The 12,699-nt window shown below is 45.6% G+C and overlaps 4 protein-coding genes and 2 non-coding genes across 6 annotated transcripts; 3 read left to right on the forward strand and 3 right to left on the reverse strand.

Annotated features, from left to right (window-relative positions):
- Window positions 1–575: 575 nt before the first annotated feature.
- On the reverse strand, window positions 576–1,704 carry TRUGW13939_04638 (uncharacterized protein; the record flags this gene model as incomplete). The annotated part of the gene is made up of 4 exons (XM_035487809.1): window positions 576–884; window positions 938–998; window positions 1,056–1,612; window positions 1,660–1,704. 4 exons carry the CDS (start codon window positions 1,702–1,704, stop codon window positions 576–578), a joined length of 972 nt encoding a protein of 323 aa, XP_035343702.1.
- A 1,235-nt stretch (window positions 1,705–2,939) lies between these two features.
- On the forward strand, window positions 2,940–3,010 carry TRUGW13939_04639. Its single transcript has one exon. It is a non-coding gene; the product is annotated as a tRNA-Gly (tRNA).
- Window positions 3,011–3,121: 111 nt separating this feature from the next.
- TRUGW13939_04640 lies at window positions 3,122–3,192 on the forward strand. The gene has a single exon. It is a non-coding gene; the product is annotated as a tRNA-Gly (tRNA).
- Window positions 3,193–3,354: 162 nt separating this feature from the next.
- Window positions 3,355–4,458, reverse strand: TRUGW13939_04641 (uncharacterized protein; the record flags this gene model as incomplete). Its single annotated transcript, XM_035487810.1, has 1 exon — window positions 3,355–4,458. The coding sequence occupies one exon, from the start codon at window positions 4,456–4,458 to the stop codon at window positions 3,355–3,357; it is 1,104 nt and encodes a 367-aa protein (XP_035343703.1).
- A 1,970-nt stretch (window positions 4,459–6,428) lies between these two features.
- Window positions 6,429–7,040, reverse strand: TRUGW13939_04642 (uncharacterized protein; the record flags this gene model as incomplete). Its single annotated transcript, XM_035487811.1, has 1 exon — window positions 6,429–7,040. One exon carries the CDS (start codon window positions 7,038–7,040, stop codon window positions 6,429–6,431), a length of 612 nt encoding a protein of 203 aa, XP_035343704.1.
- Window positions 7,041–8,627: 1,587 nt separating this feature from the next.
- Window positions 8,628–9,010, forward strand: TRUGW13939_04643 (uncharacterized protein; the record flags this gene model as incomplete). Its single annotated transcript, XM_035487812.1, has 2 exons — window positions 8,628–8,657; window positions 8,714–9,010. 2 exons carry the CDS (start codon window positions 8,628–8,630, stop codon window positions 9,008–9,010), a joined length of 327 nt encoding a protein of 108 aa, XP_035343705.1.
- Between the last annotated feature and the right edge of the window lie 3,689 nt (window positions 9,011–12,699).

Below are 12,699 nucleotides of genomic sequence, written 5' to 3' on the forward strand. Positions count from 1 at the left end.
AATCTCGTAGTAAATTGATGAGTGTAATTCTCTTTAATATCAATCATTCGGCTTGAGATACTATATACCTCTAAGTAGAAGTAATAAGGCCCTAATACTCTCACATCCAGATTCAATATGTTTGGAATGCCGATTTGGTAGTCATTTAGGAATCTAGACTAGAAGACGAAGCTCCTAGATTCGCTTGTGAGGTTTCAAGGGCCATGCATTGATTCTCAAAATTAGACTCACGTTTCTACATCATTGATGCCCCGGCTTCCTTTCCTAGTTCTGACGACACTAAAGACTCATTTGCCATCACGATATTAAGTACTCTATATTTGTAGATAGTGTCCTTTGCTCGAAATGAGCAATACAATTCCCACACATCATGTCTGCAAGCTATTATTTACTGTACAGAAATACAGTACAATTATATTACGGCCTATCACAATAAATTTAACAATCATTATCTACTCCATAGATCCACTATCACTTCCCCTATATCCTCCTCCTGGTGTTCTCTTATTTCCTTAGCAGACTTGTTTGTTTTTGAACAAACGAGGGAATCACGGGTTTCAGGTCAGTTACCACCTTCATAGGTGATACGCAGGCTCATATCCTTCCACGGTCTTATATACAGCCTTAATAGCATCCGCCACCTCTTCAGGGAGAGGGCCCGCCTCAAGTGCATCCAGCGTCTTATCGACCTGTTCGAGCTTGGACGCTCCAAAGATGACACCGTCGCCAAATTTTCCATCCAGGATGCTGTGGAAAGCTGTCCAGCGCACCGCCGCTGCGTGTCCTGAGATACCATGCTTCGCAGATGAGTCAATTACCAGATTTACGGATGCCTGCACTGCCTCTTTGCCGTACATCGTGCTATAGAGCTTGGCAATTTGGTTCTATTGGTCGTATATTAGCCATGTAAATATTTAATGCATACGACAGAACTTACATCGCCGGCCCATCGGCTTGAAGTCTCCGAATTGCCTGAAAAGAGGCCTCCCGCAGCAGGGCTATTATTTCATCAACGCACATAATGGTGTTAAGAGGTTGTGTTTTATATAACATACCTATAAGCCAAGAAGGACATATTGTATTTCCGCAGAAGAGGAAATAGCTCCTTCTCGCCGCCTCTCACAATAGGGTTATAGTGTCCCTCGTAGACACTCGGCTTCGCGTAACCATTCTTCTCGCAGATGTCAATAATCTGCTGCACCTCTGCGGCTGTGTAGTTGGACAGTCCAAAGTTCTTGGCTTTGCCTTGCTGAACGGCTTCATTGATTGCGCGGACGGTTTCTTCAAATGGCGTTTGGCGATCCGGGACGTGGAGGAAGATGGTTTGGACGGTAGGAGTCTTAAGCGAGGCCAGGGACTTGTTGATGCTAGCAGTAATCTTGGCCGACTCATGAGAGCCAGGAGGCCCATCCAGAACTTTGGTGTGAATGACAAACTTTGAGGCCGCATCGGCCTTTCCAAGACGATCTTCGCTGGTTCCTGGCGCGTCGACGCAGTAATTAGCTGCCGTGTCGATTTCGTTATAGCCACGGCGGTTAAAGGTGGTTAGGAGCGCTTTCACGTCATCAGTCTTGTCAAATGACACGAGTGTGCCTTTGACACTGTCCCCGACCTAGACTTGTTAGCTCAGCGAGGAGGAAAGGGACGATTCGCGTATACCGTGTGCGTGCCCAGGATGACCTTAACGGGTACTTTAGGTGACATTCTGGCTGCTGACGTATCTAGAAGTTGACCTTTATGGAGAGAGACTGAGCGATAAATAGAAACAGATGATTGGATGATGCAGGGTGGTGTGAGAAAAGGTTTAAGTTCAAGCGTCACCTCTGGCTTACTTATTGTCAACGGGTCAAGCTTCAGGATTCCACTTTACACCGTTTTCCGGCCGTAGCTGGCTCTACATGTCCAATGTGGTTGCATTTTACATTTTGTTCCGTAAACTTTGGTAATCTAATCTGCGCTGACAAATAGAGCGAACAAGAGCGAACAAAAAAAACCGGACAAAACGAACGGACAAAAAGAGCGGGCAATTGGCGGCATATTTTTATTAGTTCATACCAATATAATCCTCAGTTCCTGTTTAGGGCCTAGGGAGGCCATATTCTCAGTTTGATACAGACAAATAACAGACCCACTACATACGTACAAAGCCATTTCATTTGGTATAAGCCGGGCTCCCTGTTGAAAAATATAACACAATCTAGTGAAGTCAGCAACTGATTTCGGGAAAAGTGAAATTTACTATAACGTCCCAGCAGGGATCATCCCCAAAATGCCCATGCAAGGTGTTTTCCTTGTCAGAACTAGTTACATCGGTTACAATGTGCTTGATCAGCTTCTCACTGCCAACTACGCCACAAGTGTTAGTAGGGTGACCTGAAACATGTCAACATTTGCCATGTTGGGAGCCAGGATTATTCCGGGTACTCTCCACGACAGAGATATGCTTACACGCCAATCTGCCGAGCATGAAATCACCATCAACACATAAATTCCCTCGCCGGAAAAGGTCGCAGTCCCGCCCACATGATATAGGACAGGGATAAGTCATGGTACGCAATGGCCAGTGGCTACACGCTGTTCTGGGTCAATGGAGACAAAGGTTGGTCATAAATTGCGTTGTTACGGACTAATTTGCTGCTCTTTTTTTCTTAGTCCCAATCTGTCATTATTGATAATATACGTCAATACATATATATATAGTGTTGGTTTAAAGGTTACACTATGTGAATTGATCAATAGAAAATACTCAGTCAAACTTTCCATCAAAACCAAAAAAAAAGAACACCATACTATAAAACCTACTATGATTCCGATAAAAGATAGTCCATATTCTGAGTTAGGGTTATTCAAATGTTGATAGATTGCATAGATGGGTCGTCCGGGCTTGGCATCCGAAAATTTCCAATATAGGTTACATTTTGGAAAGCTCCATCACAGCAGCATTATTGGTCTAGTGGTAGAATTCGTCGTTGCCATCGACGAGGCCCGTGTTCGATTCACGGATGATGCAAAAGAAGTTTCTTTTTTATATGTTTTTCACGCACTTTTTTACACTTTTTTTTCCCACCTGAAGTGGCGCACTACCCAGACAAGTCAATAATAGGCAATTTGCATCAACAGCGCATTATTGGTCTAGTGGTAGAATTCGTCGTTGCCATCGACGAGGCCCGTGTTCGATTCACGGATGATGCAATAGAAGTTTCTTTTTTATATGTTTTTCTACCTGTAAAAGATTTTTTTGTAGACGTCTCTAGACCAGGTGACATCCGGAGTGGACGAATTATACCCCCCTGGGGCCTAGCACCGAAAGCAACATGTATGTACGTTACTTTATTGTAATCTCATAACTTCAATCTAATGCACAACCTCAACAACTGTCCACGTTACACTCCACCGCTTCTGCCCGCCAACCTTCTCCATCACCCTCCGGCTCGCCGTATTCTCCAGCGCAACATCTGCATGCGTATACGCCAACGGCCCAGCGGGGCCATACGTGCCGCTGGCCATGCCTCGCCGCATAATCTCTCGCGATAGTAGCACGGCCAGCCCCTTTCCGCGATGCTCAGGCTCGACGTGCAACGTCGCGAGAGAGCCGTCAAGCCACATGAAGCCCCATGCTACTGGACTCGGTCCATTCTCATCTCCAATTTCTTTAGAGGCATCATGGTATATCACAACACTGGGCATACTCAGTAGCGTCTGCGGTTCACGCGGAATATGCGTTCGAGACCGAACTAACTCGACATGCTGCGGTAACAGCCCCTGCTCTCCATAGCGATAACCCCGAGGAAGCGTATGTTCTTCATCGCCAGCGGTCTGGAAGATACTCGGCTCAAAGATGTATTTCACATACGGCGTCACGTCGTACCGATGAACCTTGAGGCCTGGTCGAAACGTGGCGTTTGTGTATGAATCATTACTGGAAAGAAGCTGAATGAGCCCCGAGTGCAAAGTGCCCAGGAGCATGGCCGGAGGCTTGTGCGGTGGTAGGACCTTGTGCGTAGAAGTTGTTGTTGTAGCTGCCAAGGTTTTGTGGTAATATGCCTCAAAGGCCGGCATCAATTCACGATTGATATATTGCAACAGATCCCATACTTGTCTCCGTGCAACGGCCTGTCTTTCGGTACTGATGGATGAGAACGTGGATATATGTGGTTTGTCATCGTCGTGGGCATTGTCAACCTCGGCCTCGAGACTCGAATAGACCCAGACCTGGGTCTCTCGAGCCGCAAACAAGTCTACATACGCCGCAATCCACGGCCCATTATCATCACCCGGCGACTGTGGTGCAAGATTGCTGCTGGCTAGGTAATATGCCGTGTCTCGCGGATGCGCAATATCATATTGAATGCGCCTTAAAAGAGGAGTAGAGCTCGGTAGAAGACGCTCGAGAGAGGGCACGAGTGTTTGGAGCGCATTGTCGTTGTGAATGACAAACGCTGTTTCTGTGTCCGCCATCTTGTTCAATCAATTCCATGTACTTTTGATGCTTGTCCATCTGTGGTGTCGTCTATAAATTAATTGTTGATGACTCACAAAAGCCACAACTAGCGGACACACTATTCCGGATTTGGAAACAATGCATTTCTGTTGGAGTTGTAGAATTTGAACGAATTCAAATGATCAATGATGCCATATTCCACCTTGATGCTGATATCAATGTTAACATCGAGTAGATGCGATCTAGTGCGACATAGAAGAATGACGTGTGTGGACTTGACGGGGATCTGCCTGGATCACATGCATCAACATGCATGCAATAATTATACATTATTATGAAAATGTGCTAATTATATACGAACACTCGTATAGAGACATAGACCCCACAGAGTACTTCATATCTTGGTGTCTTAACAATGCCGATAATAATAATATGATGTAGTTGTGTTGTTGCGAAGAGCCTGTACGAAGTCCAGTTCAGCTCGCACTATTTTTCCCAATCGAGAAAAAGCAGGGCTATCACTTCGGGCGGCATCCGAGCACAAACAAGCGAGAAGACATTTTTCAGGCACCAACAAAATAAGATCAAGGAGGGAAAAAAAAAAAAAAAGGGACGGGGTTTTCTCGGACCTGGGCCGATTTCTAGAATATTCAGCTCGATACTAGCGTGTGTGACAAATTAATCTTATCTTTGTTTCGGTTCAGCTGGGCTGGTGTGGCTACATAGACTCGCTTGTTTTGATTGAAAATTGAAAATTGACTCTGATCTAAGAGGATATTATTGATTTATTTGTCTCTTGTTATCAAGATTTGAATAGAAAGAAATTAACTACAAAGTTAATCTGGCATATACCATCCGAGAGTTTAACCTTGGCCTTTCAGCCACAAATACAAAATTGCCATAAAAATAAGTGATGTCCCGAGAGTTTGGTTCGTAGCACTTCTTGGCAACCAAAAATAATAATTAAAAGTATCATTATTCGTGTCAATGGCTCAAGAGTGTCCATCAATGATAATAGTAAGCACTACGTACTCATGAACCGGGGTCAGCCACACTTCGTCCTTCCTCTTTGGGTAAGCCTGCCCTGACTCAGGGGTAATGTGGCGATCTCGGGGGGCTTGGCTGACAGCTACTCTGATTATTTATTTCTGTCATCCATTGATCCCTGTATACAAGAAAAATTCAAGGAATAATATTGCTAGTGCAAACCATAATACCGAGCAACCCCTGCGTCTTAGGAATGACGTGCGCGACAACAGGGTACTGAAGGCCGATAGTGCTATTTTATTCCAAATACTTAATATTGTGAAAAATAATAGAAGTATCTGATATTAATATATTAATATAAACAGTGACGAACCATCATTCATTCTTACCAGATCCAGCAGGATTATTTAGCAATGCGCACAGTGCACACACTATCATTATTCTGGCACGGTTGATATCCAACTGCCTATTTAGGGCCGTAGACTGCCCGATGCAGACGCCAAAAATGATGCTACGTACTATTCATCATTTAGCCTCATTGGTACTAATCTGCTGCGCTACTGTATTATTGTAACTCGAGACAGCTCTGGTGGGGCATGCTATAGTTTTGCCTCACTTTGTGTTCTTCAACCTCCGCGTACTACATAATGCATGTTTATAAGCATGAATTGAATACAATAAACAAATACGAAGTAGATTGTCATAGAGATTGATGATTTATTGAGTTACTACCACTACCTCATAGACTATCGCGTTCGGCGCAACTTGACGCCTTGTCAGCTATACTTCTAGTACGCATATATCAAGCTATCCAAGACAGGCCAGCCCCGCTGATCGCCAGCCATAAACGCCGCCAGTAAATTTTATGTCCGTCAACCCGGATCGTCATAGTCATGCGGGACAATTCAACAAAGGAGAGACCAAAAAAAAAAGAAAAAAAAAAAAAAGCAAACCAAACGCCACATTACTCGTATCCAGAGCCCAGACGACTCCGTTCAGATCAGTCTGCGTCTGTCATTTCTTCAAACGGACTCCGTGGTCCCACCATCCAGTCTTCCATTGCCAGCCACTGGCTCCAGCGCGCATCTGCTGCGCGCAGCTCTTCTTCTTGCGGGTCCCGCAACGGACGCAGGAACGGAACGGTTTCGTACGGGGCTACATCGTAATGGGTCTTGGTCTTCAACCAACCGCCGCTCTTGGCGGCAAAGAGATAGTTGATTCTCTCCTGGGAGTGCAACGGGCCAACACCCGCGAACCAGTTGTCGCCAAACAGCTCTTGCATGATGGCGGGGGTGTCTGTCGCGGTCACCACTAGCCGTCGGATGTACGGAATTAGCGAAACGGTGGCAGATCTGAATTCACTATTGCTGCTGTTGTTGCTCGTAGGCTCTGCATAGTGGAAAATTGGGGCGAGGCTCTGTTGGTAGGGAAGACGGATGTTGATAAGTGCGGCCAAGGACTGCACTTTTGGCGCATGCTGTGCCACATCCACAAAGTATTGTATACAGCTCTGGTACACGGGGAACCACTCGCTTGGGTTCACCTTGACCGTGTCGGAATATAAGGGTGCGCCTGGCATCTCGACTGTCGAAACGTCAGCGCCGGGCTGCATTGTTGGCATTGAATCCGCGTGGGGTTTATTTAGTCTGTAGCCGCCGTTAGTATGGACGGCCATCGTATTCATTAGTAGAGATTGACTGACCTATGCAACGAAGAGCGAAAAGAGCCCTGGATGGAAGAGGGCGTAAACGTCTTCAAGCTGCGCAAAAGTCGCTTGCTCAGTTCACGGCGATGTGGCCGATTTGTCGACATACATGCACTGCGCTAACAAGCAATGGATTTATAGAGCTTCGGGGGACAGAATCAGACATGTAACGGGATACCAGACCAGCCAGCAACAGAAACGGAAAAAATGTAGTGAAGATAAGTCGACGGTTGAAACTTGACAGGCGTAACCAGTCTCCCAATCGGGGCTGGAGCTCGGTCCTTATATACACCAGTGTCGAGTGTCCAGGGTATGAAAGAGAGAGTAGTGGAGCGCCCCATCTTTTCCCAAAATAGGCCTGTCGCGGCATACGATCTTCGTCGCGCGCGAGGTTCCAGGCGCACGGGGAGGATGAAAAAAGGAAAAGTAGTTAATAGTAAGAAGCATTAACGGCACAGGCAAAACTCTGCCACGAAGCGCATCGCAAGGAGGGCCTTAAGCGCAGGCAGCAGCCAAGGGCGCAAATCAGCGCGCTCGGGAAGGTGTGATGAGGCTATCAAGATACTATCGAGTCAAGCCACACGGGGCGGTCAGCCACAGCCCCGCCACACTATGGCGGTGCGCGCGCGACTCGCCTGCTGATTGGCTGCGCGCAGATCCACCCACGGAGCGGCCGAGGCGGGTGCTGCGGCCTCGCGATTGGCTGGTCGGGGACCATCAAAATGATCACGTTCTGATCTTGCTGACATATTCCTGAGTACGTATGTAGTAACTAGCCACTGTACGAACACTTAGTGACACAGATCACATCAGGATGGCCATCCCTGCACGGCCGCCAGCCCGGCAACACGAGCCGACCCAAAGGTGTGGTTAGAACCTAGTGTGGTAATAGTAGTCAGCCCGGACATCGTCGGGCTTGCGCTCCTTCGATTACAGCCAGGCAACCTTCCTCAAACTCAGACCCGGCCCCGTGACGTCGAGGGCCCCCGTCCCAATCCAGGCCTCACGAAAAAAGTACGAGGACCTGGGGCCAGGCTGAAAAGTGATGAAGTCACCACTGGCCTTAGCGCAAGATCCCGAAAAACAATAATTCCAAGTCCGGCGACCTCTAGCTTCTGCGCTAGGCCAAATGCGGCCTGATGGTCTCCGTGCACATTTAGGACTTCGCTAATTTAAACTAGCCGCACGCTAGTCTACAATAGGCCAAACTAACGCTACGGGCCCCGCCGTCACGATCTCGATCGCCCCAATCAGAGCAGGCCCCACCAACATCGACAGGGGCGTCCCATGGGCGGCAGTAAGCAGAAGCAGAACCCATCGCTAAGTTTGCCAACTCCCAGTATGGGGTTTCCTAGATAGGCAGCTGTCAGCCTCGCTACCGTGACCCCCCTCTTGGCTGATATACAAATACACCCCGTCGGCCATGACACTTTGCTATCAGATCAGTCATTCATCCCAAGTTCTTCTGAAGCAATCTCCTCCTTCTCCTTCATAATGTCCTACAAAAACAACTACGAACTATGGGTGAGCATAACTGTCTCCCAGTGAATATTAGCATCTTCCTGACACTTGCTCTCTAGAACCCGGCCTTGGCCACTCGGCGGCCATCGCAAATGTCAGAAATCGATATTATCTTGGCACAAACATACCCTCATGTGGCCATGCTCCCATACTCTTCCTGCTGCCACTGCTCCTACGAGGAAGAAGAGGATGAGACCATGAGCCCATCCAGCGGCAGCACTTTCATGTCCGACGAATCCATCCGGTCGACCAGCACACAACATAGCAATAGCAACGGATGCGCTGGCAGCAACAAACGCACCAAGATTCGGTCACGCCTGCGGAAAATCTTCAAAAATTCATCGCGATCCAGCTGATTTCTTTTCTCTCGACACTATACATAACATTCATTTCTTCGTTATTCTTCTAAAACACGACATTCTTTCCGTCTCTTCTTTTGTGCTTGTGACATGTTGATAGCGTTTCCGGGCAAGGCGTTGGGGATGGGTGAACTACGGGCTACTTGATATTTAGTGTTGATACCATTCAAACTTGTTAATTATATTATTATCTTTTACATATCACTTGTTTTTTTCCTTAGTATTTTCATTAGTTCTAACATTGAAAATTGAGTATCAAGTCCTTAGTAGAGCCAGTACTACCCGTGAATAGTAATGCTACCTACCTTAGCGTTAGGGTTCTGCTAGACCCCGTATTTGAAATTTGATCCACACACATCTCGGTGGGGATCGTGAACAGTGCGTTGACCTGACCTTGGCGCTCAAAACCGAGCATTGAAAATCAGGAACCTTCGTAGTACCCCTCCTGCTGTCCTTGGTCGATGACACGGCTTGACAGCTTTGACATTTGCCCCAAATAACTGCCGAACTACCATGTCGATCCGCAAATCTCATTAAATTTATTTTCTCTCTCACGCCTGCAAGTGCTACCCTGATCGAGTTGAGCGGCTCGAGCCAATGTACAGTAAACCCAACCAGGCAAGCAAATAGTTTGGTTCACTTTTGACATGAAAATCATCCATGTTGACCTAAGTAGAGTTTTCTCCTAACGAGTGGCCGATCTTCTGCGCCACACTCATGCATTGCGCGGCTTGCACTCCATCCTGCGGGCCGGGCCCACTTGAATCATAGACGAGAAGAACTTGGATGCCTTTTTTTAAATTTTTTTTTTCGGTTTTTAAAATTTTTTGGTTTCTTTTCTTCTGCTGCCAACTTTTGGAGTCCACAATGACACAAACACTAGATAGACACTAAACACGCCGGTGCAGCCCGGCAACTGCAGTGACAGCTCAACGAGATGCACTATCTCACCTGTCGACGTGCATATACATTGCATTTGCATGCATTTACATACAATTAAACTGTTATATCTTTTTTGACATGTCTCGTTTTTTTGACTCCATGCCACGATTAGTAATTTGTGGCGGTGCGGTGATAGCTCGGTGATCACTCGGAAAACCGTATTGATAATCATTCTCTCTACGGAGTATTACTATTTTTTATATTCCTTTAATAGACGACCAGAAGATGGTACGAGATTATTATCCAATAAGAAAATGAATTAATTGAGTTTGAACTGTTTACCAAGCTTTTAGGTCCTTCTTTTTTTAGTGTTTTTTTTTTCTCGGTTGTCACGGACATGTCCGTGACCGTGAAAGCCGAGCCAAATCCCGATCGGGCATACCGACCCCACCAGCCACAGAACCGTGGTTCATCCCTTTGTGGCTCGTGTGTGGCTTGACCGCCTAATTTTCGGGGGGTTTTTTTTTCAAATGTTTTTTTTTTAGGGATTTGCATGTGATGATCTACAGACGGGGACAGATTGCGGTCCATCTTTACGGTTTCGAGAATGTGTCAGGAATCTGTTTCCGAGAATCTGTCCCGAGTTGAGATCGTTATGTAAATTGTACAGTCTCCCAAATTATTATTTGAAGAACATTGCGCTGTTAAGATTTACTTACAGCCTGGGCCCAGAGGACGTAGTACTAGCTAACCTACGTTGTATATTCTTTGGAATCTATATGGACTCATGACTTAGTTGTCCCACTCCCATATTGAGACTAGAACAACGATCCCCTTCTACAGCCCGATAATAATTAATAAACAATATAATGCGAAACAAAAGGAAAACCCGACAATTGGCCGCAAAAGGAATTGTGATTCCAACGGGCATGATGCATAAGATGGGGTCGAGACGAGACTATTGATTTTTGTCGTCGCAATCGATAAGCAGATGTATCGGACAATAATGCTGATTGGACAACAACTTTGTTGGCACAATTACCCCTTTAGGAAGTTAGTCGCCTCGTGTGATCATGATTTTTTGATTGGTAAAAAGATAATTAATTATTGTTCATATACGTGTTTCCTTTTTAGGTAATATCCTAGGTCCACTACCTGACCAACAACCGGACACAAAAAAAAAGTTGTCGATGCATGCATGCTGTGTGACAACAATCACGCCTTAACTATGGCGTTTCGGCCGCTATCCGCATGATTTGGAATTTAATCTCCCCCTTTTCCTTCTTCTTCTTCTTTTTTTTTTTTGCTTTTTGCTTTTTGCATTGTACAATAGAAACGGTAGTACTTTAAAGTTGTACAGAGTACGTTTCACAAACATTAATCCAACGTACCCAACGATGAATTCGCTATACGAAGCTAACGTCGATCACCCGCAAGGATTCTGGAGGGAGTGGGACTCATCAAGGTGCATATATTTCATCATTGATGGTCATTGTGTAACCCTACCACGTGTATGTACAGAAATACTTATCTATAACCCTTTTCCGTTTATGGTGCATACTCCCGACCTCTCAAGAAATAGGGCTGGCTATACTACTATAGGAAATAAGTACTTAGTAGTCTGTGGGAAAAAAATCTAGAGTAGTTATTATCGCCTGCATATCTGTAAGAAAGCCATATATTGAAAACTACATATGTAAGCTAGCCCAATAACTCAAAGTCGAAGCTCAAGCATATGAAAACTGGTGCCTTCAGTCTGTGTTCCAAGTATATGGACGTGCGTATCCAGTATGCCAATCAGCTTGTCCCATGTACATAGCTATATATTCCCAGTCAGTGAATTGTGAGTAACGATCCTGTCCCAGCGGCTATCATACCAAGAATAAAGTATGAAAAACTGTCTATTAAACAGCATTAGCAAGGTGTAGAACAACTGGGATACAGAAGAAAACCCCCTTACCAGCATTTCTCAAAGCTCCGATTTCGTTATTTTGGGCAAGGAAATTGATACAAACCCACCCATAAGCAGGAACTGGTTCGGGATCAATATCGCATTCCACATCGGCTTTTTATACACCTATCATCAGTGACACTTTATATACACAACATAGCACCCAAAACAGGAGGGAATAATTACCTAAACGGTGATACCTTCCTAGTATATACTCAGCATGTCCCATCTCATGTAGTAAAATAGCTGCTATAGAATGAATTTGCAGGTCTTCTAGAGATAGTATTGGCGGCAAATCATTTTGGGCGCGAAGTTGAGATAATGATTTGAACCTCACTAATTCTTCCATTAAGCTTGGATGTATTACCACCATATCATGTGGGGTACTTGTGTGGCTATATGAGAAAGCAGCTGTATCTTCGTCGTCATAGGTACCTGACAATACCATGCCCCCCCCTTCATCGACCGGTCGCGTATCCCGTACAAAGTGTTCTGTCTCACCTGAGAAAAATGAATGTTAATTGGACTCGCTTATTCCCCCCAGGAAGAACATGCATTACCATCAGGCCCAATAATTTCAAAAGGATCAAGGAAATTGAAATGACAGTATATATGGTAATAGGACCGCGAAGCGTCGGTTCGAAGATTGGCAACTTTGGATACGAGATCTGTGGGAGAATGATAATTTAGTGTGAAGACTTTTTCTTTCTTTCTTTCCTTCTTTTTTGTTGTCAAATGTACATGTCTACTCACTCAGTATCGTTGTGACTTTGTATATCCCCGCGTCATTGTCTTCATGCCCTGGAGGATCATACAACGTCCTCCCGTAAATAGACTCAAAAGTCATCAGAAC

Source organism: Talaromyces rugulosus, chromosome II (genome assembly GCF_013368755.1).
Source record: "Talaromyces rugulosus chromosome II, complete sequence".
In the NCBI taxonomy this organism is placed as follows: Eukaryota; Fungi; Ascomycota; class Eurotiomycetes; order Eurotiales; family Trichocomaceae; genus Talaromyces; species Talaromyces rugulosus.